This window comes from Muscardinus avellanarius (assembly GCF_963383645.1).
Source record: "Muscardinus avellanarius genome assembly, chromosome: 8".
NCBI classification, from domain to species: Eukaryota; Metazoa; Chordata; class Mammalia; order Rodentia; family Gliridae; genus Muscardinus; species Muscardinus avellanarius.
In genome coordinates, this window is record NC_137794.1 from 3,460,299 (window position 1) to 3,476,889 (window position 16,591).

Here is a 16,591-nt window from a genome sequence, read left to right on the forward strand (position 1 = left end):
TATTTTTGTCTTGGTATAGGGTCTTTCTAGGTTGCTGAGAATCTCATGAAGTTGCTAAAGTTGCCCTTCAACCTGTCATCCTCCTATCTCATCTTCCCAGGTACTGGGACTACAGTCCTTTACCACCACGCTCAGATGATTGTTTTAATCTTTAGAGTATAGGGAGGCAGTGTCGTAATAAAAAGTGTGCGGACCTTGGAGCCTAAGAGACCTGATCCCAGACCTCCCTTCATTTGAGTTAGTCACTTTCTTCTGTAAAACTGATATAATTACAGATACTGAAGATTTAAAATTACATTTTATAGACCTAACCTGAAAGTTAGCTCAGGGTTGGGCGTGGTGGCGCATGCTTGTAATCCCAACATTTCAGGAGGCTGAGATGGTAGGATCCTGGTTCGCGGCCAGCCTCAGCTACTTAATGAGGCCCTTTGCAACTCAGTGAGACTCTGTTTCAAAATAAAGAATAAAATCTGGGCGTGGGGCACACGTTTGTAATCCCTGCGCTTGTGAGGCTGAGACAGGAGGATCGCACAGGTTCAAAGCCAGCCTCAGCTACTTAGGCTCTCAGCAGTTTAGTGAGACCCTGTTTCCAAATAAAATATAAAAAATAGGTCTGGGAGTAGCCGAGCGTGGTGGCGCACACTGTAATCCCAGCATTTGGGAGGCTGAGATGGGAGGATCGCAGTTCATGGACAGCCTCAGCTACTTAGGCTGTCTGCAACTCAGTGAGACCCTGTTTCAAAAAATAAAGAATAAAAAATAGGGCTGGGGGTGTAGCTCGAAGGTAGAATGCCCCTGGGTTCCATCCCTAGAATTGGAAAATAAATCTCTATTTTAGCAGTACTTCCCAATGTTTAACTTAAAACTTTTAGAGACATCAACTTTAGTACTAGGGGAAAAAAATCTCTATTTTAGCAATACTTCTCAATGTTTAACTTAAAACTTTTGAGACATCAAATTAGAAGATCCTAAAGGCCAGGTCTGTACAGGACATTTTCTTAAACTGAATATGAACACCAATTTAGGAGGTGAGTAAGTGCTTGGGACTTTAGGGCCACTGGTATGTTTTTCTTTGCTTTATTGCAATTTGAACATCTAGTTTACAGTTTTAAATTCATTATTGTATCGTTTGCACTTGTCTGTGTTTATAGTACTACTGTTAGTTTTTTGGGTTTTTTTGGTTTTTTTGGTTTTTTTTTTTTTTTTTGGTGGAGGAGGGGAGTTGTGGGTCCAACCCAGGGCTTTGAGCATTCTAGGCAAGCACTCTACCTCTTAGCCATACCCCAGTCCTGGTACTGTTTTTTAATCTCCATTCTAATGTGTGGAAAGCCAACTCTTTGGGCTGTCCTCACATGGGAATCCTTGAATTACACATGGAACAACTGAAACGGATGAACTAAGCCAGATGGTCGTTAAGTAAGTAGAGAGAAATAGTGTACCTTATCTTTCTTCTCATATGTACAAGTTTTCTGCTTTTTAGCCTAAATTTATAAATTAGGTTTGTACATACTTTGAAGAAGTGGGGGATGATTTGAAAACCACTGGGAACCCAGGATAGTGGTGCACATTTGTAATCCCAGTACTTGGGAGGCTGAGACAGGAGGATTACAGGTTTGTGGCCAGCTTCAAAAACTTGGTGAGACCCTGTTTCAAAATAAAAATAGAGCTGGGACTATATCTTAAAGATAGAATGCTCTCTGGGTTCAATTCCCAAGACCACAAACACAAAAAACCATACCCCCTGGGTCTAGCAGGAAATTATTTTATTCCTCAAAAGTATTTTCTCCCAGCCGGGCGTGGTGGCGCACGCTTGCAATCCCCATGCTTGGGAGGCGGAGACAGGAGGATCGCGCTGGTTTGAAGCCAGCCTCCCTGGCTTAAGAGACACTGTTTCCAAAGAAACACTCCGGGAGTGTAGCCCGGAGGTAGATGGGTTTCCAGGAACCCCAGTACCACCAAAAAAATAAAGAGTAAAAAATAGGGTTGGGGGTGTAGCTCAGTGGTTGATGCCCCTGGGTTCCACCCCCAGGCCCGCAAGTATTTTCTCCCACTGGGTGTGGTGGTGCACGCTTGTAATCCCAGTACTTGGGAGACTGAGACAAGAGGATTACAGGCTAGAAGCCAGCCTCAGCAATTCAACGAGGCCCACCACAATTTAGACCCTGTTTCCAAATAAAATCGGACTGTGGGCATAACTTGGAGGTAGAATGCCTGTGAGTTCAATTCAGCAGTACCAAAAAAAGTATTTTCCACTTTGACAGCACTTAAAGAATAAGCCACCGTGCACATGGCCTTTACTAGCCTTGTAGCTTAAAAGCAAGAGTTCTCCACGGTGCCCAGCACACAACCGGTGCTTGATAATCCTTGACTAAATGTATGTAGTGAAAAAATTTAAGTCTGACTATCAAAACTGAATAAAAAGATAAAATCCTTGGGAGCCTGCTTTATATGCCTTAATCCTCAGAGTTCCACCAGTGCAGCGGTGTGACTCTCAATTCCTGAAGATGGCTAAGTACTGAGATGTGATCTTCCAACATTTCCTTTATTTTCAAAAAGTAAGAAACTGGATGACGCATTTACCATCTTTGGCTGCTCAGCAGATCAAGTTGAATACATTTTTGACACTGAGGACAAAGGAGTGGTACAGAAAAGTAATGTGGGGGAAATCTGGGGGCTCTGGAGGCCCAGACTAGTGAGGGGAGGGGCAAGGGGCTAGTAGCTAACAAAGCCAGCAGCAGCAGCCCTTCTGTTTTCTTGGGACTGCCAGGCCTACCCCAGCAGACTGCCAACACCTGAAGGGGCAACCCGCCACGGTCAGCGCTGGTGGAAGCTAGTCTCTTCTGGCTGCGTATATCCTTTCCTTCCTCACAGCCGTGTATCAGCAACTGTGCAGGAGGAAGTAAAACACCTCCTAAGAGAGGAAGTTTTTTAACCATAGGTTCTTAGTAACAAGTTAAACTGGTGGTATTTTGGAAGTAGCTGATCCTGAGTGGTAGGGAGGATATCACTTTAATTCTCTAGAGGCAGAATGCTAGAGTATTGTATTTCTTTTGCCAGGGTCAGTGCTTAATATGCATTCGATTTTTTGCAGTTAACGGTAGTCTTGGGCCCTATTTCTGCACCTGTAACAAGTAATAATCGGGTAGCCTGAACACAGAGGGACTTAGATTTGGCCAAGTGGTCCTTAATAGCCCTGAGAGTCCAGTTTAGACTACAGAGACCTGAAAAGTATGATAACCAGATTACCACTTATCTTTAAGTGGCTGGAATGCAAATGTCCAAGTCTGCTAGGGCCTTGTCTCCTCAGATGCAGGGTAGCTGCTATTTGAGCTGAGAAGGCCTTGGTTTCACCTTGCTCTGCTTGCTTAGAACTGTGAAATATGTGCACGGCAAGAACTTGACCCTGGTCCATGTGTGGGCGTGCCAGAAAAGCCAGGGAGCCCGGGGCGAGTTCTTCCCCATTCAGAGGTCAGCAGTGGTGGGGTTCACTTGTCTAATCCTGGAGAGGAATCTAGCTCTGGAAACTAAGCCGGGTCTTAAGCATAGCACAGTGTATTCAATAAAACATTTTTATTCTGTACAATATATATGTGCATTTAAATATATATACATATACATACATATATGCAGAGAAATCTCAACCAACAAATCCCTGAGTCCACGGGAACCCAGGACACTAACAGGGAAAGGAGAGCGCCCATGCCCAGGGGTTGGGGAGTGTGGCAATGGTTCCCCTTCCTCCTGGTTCCCTGCAATGGAGGGAAGGGGATGGTCACAACAACTTACTAAAACAAGGTTTAGTGGGAGCAGGAGGGTGTGTATGGCAGGATGCGGAGCTGTGGGTCAGGCCTCCCCGGCCACCAGTCTGGGAAAGTAAAACAATTTGATGGGAGCCAAAAAGACTGCAGAGGCAAGGACAGACGGACGGACAGACGGACGCACAGCTGGCCTTCGGCATGGCCAGCATAACAAGTAGCACCTGTGGGGCCTTGAGGAGGAGCTGGGGACGTGGGGCCCTTGAGTGAAGAACGGGGACCCGGCTGAGGAGCAGGCCCCGGGTCTCAGCGCAGGGCGGAAGACTGCCATTCACCGTCCCTGTGTCCGTCCTCCAGGCCCTGGCCCCCGATGGGTGGCCAGAGCAATGTCTTTTTTCCAGTCGGGTAGACGGGCGGCTTATGTGGCCTTGAGAAGAGGTATAGAGAAAGGAGCGCTTTCCAGGGCCACCTGCGCCGCGGCGATTCCTGAGGACCTCACTGGTGAGCCACCCGGTCCTGATGGCAAGGTGGCTGCAGTCGGCTTCTCCGCTGGACCAGACATGGGGTTGCCAAGGTTGAGCATGGCCCTGAATTCAGTCTTCTCCCTCAGGACTGCCCTCCCTGGCCACACCAAGCTTGACGCCTTTCCAGAAAGGCTGCAGGAAGCAGGTGGCAGAGAGCACCCCTCTCCCTAGCCTATTAAAACACAAGGCCGCCAGCAGGGGGCAGCATGGCCAGAGTCACCTTCTATATTGTAGGGACAGCAACAGAGCTGTTCCTGCCTGGAGGGCTCAGAAGCTCATGTTGGCCTGGGCTTCTCCTGCTGAAATGGCTTGCACATCGGTGACATGGCCGATGCCCTTGGTGACGCCCTCCCGGAACAGCAATTTGGCGCCCACCTTCAGGTATTCTGGATGCTTCAGGAAGCGGAAGCGTACCACTGCCTTCTCCCCTGTCCGCAGCTTGTCCTGCGGCAGATACGTGTCATTGCTCTGGCCATAGCCTCCCTCCCATCCTCCACCAGCCGTGGCTCTCCACCCTCAGGGCTTCTGGGTGGGCTGCTATGGCCCCAGGAATCGGGGAGCTCTGCCAAGCCTGACGCTGGGCCTCCCTCCTTTCTGGAGTCAGAATCTGACTGCCCTGGAGGCATGGCAGGTCCCTCTCACCTTGGCATGAATCTTTTCCACCACTGCTGTCTGACGTACATTGCCCACGTGTACTGTCACCTGGAAGCCTCGTCGGAAAGTGGTGGCATGGAACAGCAGGACGATCTCTGCCTCGAACACTGAGCAGATGGTGGGGTTCATCTCGGGGCTCACCATCACCATGCCCTGGGGGGGGCAGCCCTGGTGTTAGCCTCTCTGCCCAGCCACCCCACAGCTGTTCCTGCTCCTGCATTTCCTTCTCTACATGACCAAATGCGGAGACTCCAAAGACAACTCTCCACTTTCTCCCCTGAGAGGTACCCTTTGTTTTCAGTAGTGGGAATTGTACCCAAGGGTACTCTACCACTGAGCTACATTCCTAGCCCTTTTATTTTGAGACGGGGTCTTGCTAAATTGCCCAGGCTGACTTTCAACTTGGCCATCTTCCCGCCTCGGCCTCCCAGGTCTCTGGAATCACAGACACGCGTGTCCTCTAACCCTTCAAAGCTTTGTAGTCTTAAGGCCCTGGACATTCACTGCACCACAGTGATTCGTACTTAGTGATCTGCGCTTGATGAGGCTCTAAGCCATTTTCATATGCGTTCTCTATCCAGACCTTAAGGTTCTTGGGTTAGAGACCATGTTTCCTTTGACTTTCTCATCGCTTCTCAGCCCCTGGGCTAAGATCAAGTACAGGAGGCCATTCCTCATCCAGGTGCCCGGCTGTGGGGCACTTCTTGCCCCCCCATTCACTCATGCACCTCACCTTGCGAAGCAGCGCACGGTCAAAGTCCCCAAGGGCCAGCGTAGCGGCCTGCCCGGCTCGCAGCACGCGGCACGCAGAGCGGTTGCGCTGGATGCTGCATACCCTCAGCTCCAGGAAGCAGCCGTCGTCCGTGGGACCCACCACCAGCTGGTCCCCTTCGCGGCAGATCCCACTGCAGCCCAGAGGGAAGGTGGCACGCGTCAGCCTAGGCTTCCTACCTGCTCCTCTGCTAGGGTCGCCCAGAGCACTCTCCGTTTTGAGATGGAGTCCCTCGAGTCGGGGAAAGGAGCCCTAACTTCACACTTGGAGGCAGGGATGATGCCTGCCTAGCCCGTCCAGCAATCAGAAGGCTAACGTCACGAAAGGCCAGCCGTCAGCTGGCGGGCCCTTTTTCAGTGAGCTGGTTTGATGACACTGAATACCTGACCCTGGAAGGAGCAAATTACCCCTGGGGTTTCACCCTAGGTCCTCAAGTTTCTCTCATTTCCCTACTTTGAGATGTCGTCAGTTGAGTATACTAGGTTTCTTCCTGGGGCCCATGACACACACTTTTCCCTCAGGGGCCTGGAGTCCCAGCAAGTGGCAGTGAGTCAACAGACAACTTCCTCCATGGCGTCTGCCAGTGAAAGCCTAATCTGCAGAAAAGCACATCCTGTGGATGGGCTCCGTTCAACTCCAGGTCTCCTCTGGGCCAGGTCATCTTCCAACACAGGGACATGAGGGCTGAGTGGGGTGGGGCAGACAAGGCATTCACCTGGAGAGGGTCCCTCCGACGACAGTGCCCACTTCTGGGACTGTGTAGATCTCATCCACCTGGGGCCAAAGGAGCCGGTCAGCGCCCTGCCAGGCAGAGTTGGCAGGCCCCGCGCCCGGAGCAGCCCTCCGCCCGCCTCCAGCGCGTCAGGCCCGCTACCTGGAATTCCGTCAACTGCTGCATGAGCTCCTCCTGCTCTTTACTGTTGGTGAGCGGTGGCAGGATATTTAAGAAGACTTTGAGGAGGTCCAGACTTTCCCCGGACACGCTGGACAGCGTGAAGATAGGGGTGACACTACGGAGGGAGGCATGGAGTCGGGACATGAGCAAGTCCTAGCAGGAGGCAGAAGCCAGGGGCTCACATACAGAAAGGGAAACTTTTCTCTGGGCAGCAAAGAGCCCCCTTCCTCCCTCCCTCCCTTCCTCCCTCTCTCTCTCTGCAGTACTAGGGTTGAACCCATGGGCAGTCTATTTCTGAGCTACCCTCCCATCCCTATTTTTATTATTTATTTTTGAAACAGTCTCAATAAATTGCAGAAGACCTCACGAACCTGTGATCCTCCTGTGTCAGCCTTCCCAAGTACTGGGATTACAAGAGTGCGCCACCACGTCCAGCTTAGTCCCTCCTTTTGACTGCGCAAGCCAAAGAATAAGGCCCATCTCAAGGCCCAAGGAGATAGTGAATGTCTCCAGGGTCCCAGGGAAAACTTCAGGTTGAGCTGGGTGTGGTGGCGGACACTTGTAATCCCTGTGCTTGGGAGGCTGAGACAGGAGGATCGCACGGGTTCAGACAGCCTCGGCTACTTAGTGAGACCCTGTTTCCAAATAAAGTATAAAATAGGTCTGGGAGTATAGCCTGGAGGTAGAAAAGCCCCTGAGTTCCACCCCAGTACCACCAAAACAAAACAAGAAAACCCTTCCAGATGGCTTAGGGGCAGGGAGAGCCAAGCTAGCCTTTCACAAAGATTCCCTCCCACAAACCCAACTGAAAACGCCAGAGACCTGAACCAGACTTGGTCCAGCCTGGAGGGGGACGCCACGCTGCTCCAGGCCCTGTGGGCCGGGCGTTAGGTGAGGAAGGCTTACTTGGGTGACTGAGCAAACTGCTGAGCAGCGGTGACAGCGTCGTCCTCAGAGGTGACCAGCATGGGGACCTTGTGGCAGCCGGGCTGCTTGAGGACCCGCTCCAGTTGGCGCACCGTCCTCTCCACTGTGGTCCTGGCACACAGGTCCACCTTGCTGACCACGATGAAGAAGGGCACTTTCAGCGCCAGGGCCAGGCCCAGGTGTTCCCTTGTAGTGCCAGCTGCCTCAGAAAGAAGGCAGGCAGCAGGAGACGAGTGCGAATGTGGGAGAGAAGAGAGTTGATGCCGGTTCCGGAAGGGAGGAGAGTCGGCACCTCCCTTCAGCCTGCCCTGCCTGTGGCCTCTTACCAATCCCAGTGTTGGCGCTGACGAGGAGCAGGGCACAGTCGGGGCAGTAGGAGGTGAGCCCAAAAATGGTGGTATGGAGATACTTGTGGTGTCCTGCCAGGTCGATGAAGGTGATCATCTTGGAGCTGCTCTCACAGATCTCTTCTGCGGTCCGTGAGTCGCTGTAATTCACCACCTAGCCCAGGCCCAGGGCTCTCAGTGCCCCTGCGAGCCTCCCCAACCCTAAAACAGTTGCCAGGACCTACACCAGTCCCTGGGTAGCCCTGCCTCTTAACCCTGAGCCCCATTTTCTTCAGGCGGCTCCCCATCTGTTCTTTTAAGGAGAGAGCTTGTCCACAGTACTCTCAGGGCCTCCGTCTGTACTACTCTGGAAAGTCTCTACACGGTCCCCAGCCTCCGCCTTCACCTCCACCATCCCTGCCCTAACAGTCTGGCCCACAGGGTCCCGTTGGTCCCATGCACCTCTCCCTTGCTGTTAAAGCCCAGGATCTCGAAGCTGATGCTGGAGGTTCGGCCAGACTGAATCTCATGCAGGTGGCGGAAAAGGTTGAGCCGGGCCCGGCCCCGCCCGTTGTCCAGCTCTCCCTGGGTCAGGACTCCAAGCAGGGTCGACTTCCCCGAGTCCACGTTCCCCAGGACGGCCACACGGAGGTCTAGGAACTGTGGATGAATTGCCAGAGGTAAGGGCTCCAGTCCCTTCCCTCTCATGGAAGTTTGGGTCAAGGAATACTGTGGACACCCCAGGACTGCAGGCCAGGGCACTCCCCAGGAGCGGAGGCATGGGGCAGGAAGGACATGTGTTCACCTGCTGGTTGTCAGGGACCTTCCGCACCAGCACCTCTGTGATCTTCCGGGGCGTGTCACTATCGTAATCCACTTCTCGCTCCCGGAGAACCGTGATGTCTGCCCCGACCCTGTCACAGCAAGGCCGCGGCTGCCGTATCTCACAGGTACTGTCCTTCACCGCCTGGCCGCAGACACCAACCTCCCTGCACCTTGCACAGCGCTCCCGCCGCCTTATACTATGCTATACTTTCTACCTCCCTCTAACCGATTCCCCATCCTCAGCTCCTCTAAAACAAACGAGCAAACACATTTGAAATAAGGAGCCAGAGAGCGTAAGCACAAAACATTAACCCACCCTATTCACCCCTTTGCCAAGAGACCATAGCACCTTGGTCCTTAAGGCCGGGTGCCTGTAGATCCCGGAGTCGGGTGAAGGAGAACGCGGGCGTGGGAGAGGGGGAAGCGTACTTCTCTGCCATCCGGTGCAGGGTCTTGAGGGAGGCCCGCATCTCCTCCTCAGCCAGCCCCACCAGCAGCCCATTGTCCTCCACCCCGATCTGGTAGACAGCCTCACCGCGCCCCTCCTGGAGCCGCCACTTCATCTGGGTCACCAGGTGTTCAAAGCGGTACTGGGATGGATTCACCAGCTTCAGCTTAGGTGGGGTATCATGAGAAGGTGAAATCAGAGGTGTTCCCTCAAACCCACGTGGTCCCCCATCCTACTGCGAGGACCAGGACCTCCCCTTTCCCCTTAAACCCCTTCCTCCTGACCCCTAAGAGGGGTCCTCCCCACAGAAAAGAGGTCCAGAGCTCTTACGCTGAACCACATCCCGAAATTGCTACAGGTCACGAGGTGAGAAGGATCTCAGAGAAATCACCCCGCGCTGGCATGGGGAACCTACCCCATCCCCTGTTCCTCCTCAGCCCAAGACTCACTTTATATTCGATGTTTCCATCTTCAGCCTGAAAAGAAACGAGGAATGTTTACTACACACCGTCCACGCCCAATCCCTGCTTCCCCTCCATTCCCACGGGCCCAGGCAGAGAGCAGGAGGCCTCAGTGGCACCTGCCCAGGCCAGTTCCTGAGGAGGCCAGCAGCAGACAAGCCCGCAGCTCAGCCGTACCGCGGCCCTCAGAAGGAGAGGCCGACAACACAGCTCCCTGAGCCAGGAGCAGACTCCTGAGCCCCTCTCTTGGTTCACTGGCAGCGCGTTCTCCCAGGTTGCAAGATTACCCTTCCTTGACCTGAAGGCCTACAGAGCCGTCCCCAGATGCCAGATGCCTAGGCCTCCTCTGTGCCCGATCGAGGGTTTTTGTGTGTGGGTGTGGAACCTAGGGATGCTCTACCACTGAGCTACATCCCCAGCCCTTTTTGAGACAGAGTCTCAAAGCTGGCCTCAAACTAGCAATCTACGAGTGGCACATGCCTGTGATCCCAGTACTTGGGAGCCTGAGATAGGAGGATCACAGGTTTGAGCACACCCTGAGCAATATAACGAGAATCTCAGCAAGGGAGTGAGAAACCCTGTTTCAAAAACAAAATAAAAAGGGCTGGAGTAGCCAGGCTTGGTGGCGCATGCTTGTAATCCCTGTGCTTGGGAGGCGGAGACAGGAGGATCGCACAGGTTCGAAGCCAGCTGCACTGGCTTAAGAAACCCTGTTTCCAAATAAAAATATAAAAAATAGGTGTCTGGGAGTGTAGCCCGGAGGTAGAAGGGTTTCCAGAAACCCCAATAACCCCCCACAAAAAAAAAAAGGGCTGGGGTATAGTGTAGCCCAGAGGTAGAATGCCCCTGGGCTCAATCCCCAATACAAAAACAAAACAAAAACACTTGCAATCCTTCTGCCTCAGCCTCCAGAGTATCTGGGATTACAGGCATGTGCCACCATGCCTGTCTTGTTGAAGCCTTTCTTTGCCATCGACCTGGGAGACACCATTTCCTTCCTGCCCGCCCCTCTCGGCTGATGTCACTAAGCATTGGAGGCTGCAAGAGGTTCTGGATCGGGGCCAAAAGGTGAGCTCAGCAGTGGTCACTACAAGCTGGCTATGAGAGGAGCCCCAACTGATTGAGGAGTAATTACCTCTCTCTCTCTCTCTCTCTCTCTCTCTCTCTCTTTTTTTTTTTTTTTTTTTTTGCGGTACTAACTAGGGATGTAACCCAAGGGCATTCTATCTCAGAGCTGTACCCCCAGCCCTATTTTTTAATTCTTTATTTTGAAACAAGGTCTCACTAAGTTGCAGGAGGCTGATCCTCCTGTCTCAGCCTCCCAAATGCTGGGATTACAAGTGTGTGCCACCACACCTGGCTTAATCGCCTCTCTTTATTCAGAAAATACAATAAAGAGGACAGATTCCATAGACCAGACTCACTGTGGCTTTTACCTCATGACCCCTAATCATCATGGCTCAGCTGAGGTGATATCCTGAATCCTCCCTCCCTCCCTCCCACGGAAGGATCCTTTTGTCTAAGCCTTCCCCCTCAGGTGCACAAGGTTATGGACTTTGCTTGCTCTCCATTGTATCTTTCTGGACTCCTTTCTAGCCATTTTCTTCTCTTCCCTGACTGCTACCACTCCATCCCTTCAAAGCCTTAAAAGGTGGGCTTTACCCACACTCTCCACTTCATGGAGTGCAAGGGAGATGTTTTCCCATCAACAAAGACCTCCCAGAAACCTTTTTATCATTTTGCTGTGGATGGAGAATTAGGATGGTTAGCTTCAGAAGTGTGACCAAGGGATAAGAGTCTAGGCCAGTGTTTCTCAAAGTAAGCTCCCGCCATCAGCAGCATTAGCACCACACAGGAACTTGTATGCAGTGCAAATTCCCAGGCCCAGCCCTCACCCACAGAATCAAAAATCCTCGAAGTGGGCCAGCAATCCGGGGACCCTGGCAGAGTGCATGCTGAAGGGTAACAGCCGCCCTGCGCCGTCCTATCTTAGGAGGAAGGGACAAGGCACTTTCTGCCACTCGGACAGACGGAGCAGTATACGAGGCTCTTCTCTCCCCACCCTCATAGGATGAGCAAAGGGCAGAGTCTAACTGTCCTCTGGCTTTATGTGTATGTACACTGCGGGATGGGGAGGGAACAGCGGCTCTTTTCTCGGCTACTCCCCTCCTTCCTGAGGAGCAAGTTTAGAGAAGTCGTGATAACTCTGCCGCCTCCTCCTCCGAGGATGCAATGTCCCTTCCCTCGTCGCAGCACTGGAAGGGGTCGGGCGTTCTACTCAGCTCTTCCCAAGGGGGTGAGATCCCGTTTCCCCACTTCTCCGGGAACTAACGAGAGGCGGGTGAGCGCGCTCCCCCGGGGGGAGGTCCCGGTTCTGTCCCTCCTGGCTGGGTCCCCTGACCGGAAGGAGGGGTTCTGCTCCGGGGCCCCTCCTCCCTGGGGTCTTGACGTCGAAGGGGGAATTAATTTTCTGCCTGGAGTCCCGGAACGGGAAGGAGTGGTTTCTCCTCGCCCAGCCACTTCTCAGGTGCTCACCTCGGGGGGCAGGTACGGGGGGTTGTTGGCTTTGCCCCCTCGGTTCCTTCCGTTCTTCTTCTTCCCCTTTGGGCCCCCGCAGCCGCTGCTGCCGCCGGCCCCCTTAGCCTTGAGGGTTCCGCCCATGGCCGGCCCCCCTCCGGGCCGGCAGCAGCCGCCGAACAGCTCAGATACCCGCGAGTCCATCCGCCGCCGCCGCCGGCCCCCCGCCCGACCCGCCCCCCCGCCGCCGCCGCCGCCGCCGCCGCCCCTGCCCCTACTGCCACCGCCGCGTCGCCAGCCGAGGAGGGCGGGCCCAGCGCAGGCCACGCCCCGCCCGCGCGGGCGCGTCAGAAACAGCCGCGGGGCACCACGGGATATGGAGTCCGCGCGCCCGCGGCCGCGCTCGGGAGCGCGCGCCGCCGTCCTACAGCTCCCAGCAGGCGTCGCGGCCGAGGAGCCGCAGGTACCTTCGGGGCGCGGGTCAGGAGCGCGCCTTCGCGCAAGGGCCGCCGGGAGTTGTGGTCCGCTCCGGTCCCCGCGCTCCGAGCCGTCTTTTTCTAGGGCTCGGGGCGGGCGCAGTTGAGAACCCGCGGCTGAGGATGGGCACGGTGGCCTGTGGCGCAGGGCTGACATCAGAATCGAGCGTCGTGGGCGCCCTCGGCTTAGGCCCCTTAGCGCGGACCCCCAGCAACAGGTCCGGGACCTGGCGAACTCCAGGACGTAGGGTGACTGGTCCCTCCAGCCCGCCAGGCCCACCTCTGCCTCAGTTTCTTCCCCGATGACCTGCGTGCTGTCGGGGTGAGTCAGGGAGAACGCCAGGGCGGAGGCAGATGGTGGTTAGACTAATTACGGATGTTTTGTGGCGATAATTACGCCACCTATATACAGTAGTCACTGCTTTATTACCGGGCTGGCACCGTCCAGGGGCTGGTTTTAGCAGCCTCAGGCACCGCAGTGGCCCCGACACGAGGCCCGAACCCATAAACCAGCCAGCTGCCGGAGGCCCGCCGCGAGCTTGCCCCCTCCCCTTTGTTTTGACGCCCAACCAATCCTGAAGAACTGAATTCGGGTTTAAAACAGTCAGGGCTGTCGGAGGGGCGGGCCCTTGCTTGGGGCGGGGCTGGGGCTCGGGTTACATCAACCTCCGGGAGGGCGGGGCTAGTGCGAATAGAAACTTGGCCAAAGGCCCCCGAGGGTTGTTGACATTTGGCTTTCTTGCCAAGCCATCTCTCCTGTACTTTAGAGCTTTTGCAGTCAGCCGAGTAAACACATTCATCCCAGTGTACAAAACACCAGAAAGGCAGGGTGGAGAAGCAGTTAGAATTACTGGGCTGAGAGTCAGGACGCCAGGGTTCAATTCCCAATGTCATGGCTGTCTCATGACTCACCGCTCACACGTCCCTCTTCACAAACAAGGAGGTGTTCATACACAGCCAAGAAATAACACAGACTTTGCCTCCAGACCTCAGTTTTCCTGGGCAAACTAGAAGCAGCAGCAGGCTTACCTCCGGCGATCCCTGCAGGAGTTGAGACCTGGTGGAGGAGTCCATGGCTGCTTCCTGGGGCCACAGGGAAGGGGCAGGTCTACTGATCGTTCAGTTTCTGTCCAGATGGCATAACTCCCCTAAGCAGTGAGAGCCGAAGGACCAGAGTCTGCAAAAGGGCCCATTGTGGGTCTGAAGTGCCTCCTGGAAAAGTACATGCGACTTTCCCAAGACCACTCACCAGCACGCTCACTACTACCAGCTCTGGGCCTCTTGATAACCTAAACAGGGTTACTGCACTTGACTGATAACACCTGCCTTTCATCTCCATAGTTCTTTCAGTAGCCAAGCCCAATACACATCATTTTACTCCAGCCATCGTCTCACCCCTTGTCTCCTGCGTGGAGAACTTGTTTTAAGAGATGGCAGAGGATAACCCCCTTTTTTTTTTTTTTGCAGTACGGGGGGGTTGAAGCTCTAGGCATTCTACCTTCAAGCTACACTCCTCCGGCCCTATTTTTTATCCTTTATTTTGAAACAGGGTCTCACCAAGTTATGGAGGGCTTCACTAAGGCTGGCCCCAAATGTGGGCTCCTCCTGTCTCAGCTTCCCAAGTACTGGGATTACAAGCATGCGCCACCATGCCTGGCATGGGATAACCCATTTTGATAGCCCATTCCCAACACCCTGGCCTACCACAGAGAAGCGCAGGCTGGCAGAGGGGTAGGCTGAATGCAGATGTCTGTCCAGGGAGTCAGGGTCCTGGGGATGGGATGTGGTAGATGTGGTTAATTTCCTGGAGAGGCTGCTTATGAGGTGGTCAGCTTCGGGATATATATAGCACGGGTACATACATACATCACATGCAAATATCTTTCCTGGCTTGTAATTAGTCAATTATTTTTGTGTATAGTAACTTTGCCTATGTTTTAAACTCAAATAAGGCAACCTTCCCCTTTGTTTTCTTGGTTTTGTGTCATCCCCAAGTCAACCCCACTTCTAGATTCTGAAATCCCCCAATATTTCTTATAGGTCTTTTCGCCCTTGAGGAGTGAACTCGGGGCCATAGTACATGCTAAGTACATTCTTGTACCATTGCTAGGCACAACGGTGCACACCCACAATCCCAGCTACTCCGAAGGCGGAGGCAGAAGGATCACAGGCTCAAGGCCAGCCAGGGCAATTTAGTGAGATTCTGTCACAAGATTAAAAAATAAAGAAAGAAAATAAAAAAGGAGCTGGTATGTCTTAATAAATTACTGCGTGCTGGCCTCAAGCCTGCAATCCTTCTATCTCAGTCTCCCCAGGTATTGGGATTACAAGTGTCCATCTCATGCCTGGCTTGAGGTGTGTGTTTGTGTGTGTGTGTGTGTGTGTGTGTGTGTGTGTGTGTGTGTGGTGTGGTACTGGGGATTGAACCCAGGGGCATTCTACATCCGAGCTATACCCCCAGCTCTATTTTTTTTTAAACAGGATCTTACTAAAATTTGAAGGGCCTCACTAGGTAGCTGAGGCTCACCGCGAGCCTGCGATCCTCCTGTCCTCCCAGTACTACCAAAAAAAAAAAAAAGTCACCATCAGAGCTGGGTATGGTGGTACACTCTTGTAAACCCAATGCTTGGGAGGCTGAGATAGGAGGATTGCAGGTTTGAGGACAGCCTCAGTAAGTAGTGAGATTCAGTTCTCATCAAGCTAGCATGACCTTGTTTCAAAATGAAAATAAGGCTGGAAGTGTAGCTCAGAGATAGCTCCTTGGTTCAATCCCAACAAAACACACACACACACACACACACACACACACACACACACACACACCATCATCGTCAAATACTAAGATCTACATGTTTCTGGACTCTTTTCCATTTATTTCTGAGATAATATCCGTGGTGTCAGAGCCTTCTGTATGTTACTCAAATTCTGAGTTACATTCTCAGATTTTTTGTTTTGTTTTGTTTTGGTGGTGGTACTGGGGTGGAACCCAGAGGCTTTCTACCTTCAGCCTATACTCCCAGCCCTATTTTTATATTTTATTTGGAAACAGAGTTTCACTAAGTTGCTGAGAGCCTCACTAAGTAGCTGAGTTTGGCTTAGAGCCTGTGTGATCCTTGTGTCTCAGCCTCCCAGGTGGGGTGGGTGGGGATTACAAGCGTGCGCCACCATGCCTGGCTAAGATAGGGTCATCTGAGTTGCCCAGGCTGGCCTCTAGCATGCAATCCTTCAGCCTCAGGCTTCTGAGCAGCTGGGACTACAGGTTTGTGCCACCTTGCCTGGATCCATGGTACTTTGTTTTTGGTACTGGATGCTGAACCCAGAGGCTTTTGCTGCTGAGCTACGTCTCTAGCCCTATTTTTTTTTTTTTTTACATTTTATTTGAAATAGGGTCCTACTAAGTTGCTGAGGGTTTGGCTAAGCTGATAAGGCTGATCTAAAAACTGTGATCCTCCTGTCTTAGCCTCCTAAATACTGGGATTACAAGTGTGTACCACCATGCTTAGCTAGTACTTTGGTTTTATTTATTTATTTATTTTTGTGGTCTTGGGGATTTAAGCCAGGGATGCAGGTAGAACATCCCTATTTTTATTTTTTTTTATTTTGAACTGGTTTTGCTAAGTTACTGAGCACCACTCTTGGACCTATGATCTTCCTGTCTCAGTCTCCAACATGTATTGAGATTACAGATGTGTGCCATCACCACAGTGCCTAACTCAGCTTTTTATTTATTTTATTTTTTAGTGCCATGTATTGAACCCAGGGGTGTTCTATTTCTAAACTACCCCCCCAGCCATATCATTCATATGTATATGTATATATATATATGTATGTATATTATATATATATATACATATGTATATATATATATAAATAATTTTGAAACAGAAGTCTTGCTAAGTTGCTGACAGCCTCATGAAGTTGCCAAGCCCCAAGCCAGGCATGGTGGTGCACACTTGTAATCTCAGCATTTGGGAGGCTGAGCCCGAAGGATGGCGGTTCACGGCCAGCCTT

At 52.5% G+C, this 16,591-nt stretch overlaps 1 protein-coding gene across 4 annotated transcripts; it reads right to left on the minus strand.

The window, feature by feature from the left end:
- Positions 1 to 4,546: 4,546 nt before the first annotated feature.
- GTPBP2 (GTP binding protein 2) lies at positions 4,547 to 12,308 on the minus strand (the record flags this gene model as incomplete). Of its 4 annotated transcripts, none has more annotated exons than XM_080700705.1 (12): positions 4,547 to 4,723; positions 4,922 to 5,086; positions 5,667 to 5,838; positions 6,421 to 6,479; positions 6,580 to 6,715; positions 7,507 to 7,681; positions 7,854 to 8,028; positions 8,316 to 8,513; positions 8,659 to 8,767; positions 9,108 to 9,292; positions 9,576 to 9,602; positions 12,123 to 12,308. In XM_080700705.1, 12 exons carry the CDS (start codon positions 12,306 to 12,308, stop codon positions 4,547 to 4,549), a joined length of 1,764 nt encoding a protein of 587 aa, XP_080556831.1. The 4 variants fall into 4 exon arrangements, with proteins under 4 accessions (XP_080556831.1, XP_080556829.1, XP_080556830.1 ...); XM_080700703.1 differs by having other exon boundaries at positions 7,507 to 7,726; XM_080700704.1 differs by lacking the exon at positions 9,576 to 9,602 and having other exon boundaries at positions 7,507 to 7,726.
- Between the last annotated feature and the right edge of the window lie 4,283 nt (positions 12,309 to 16,591).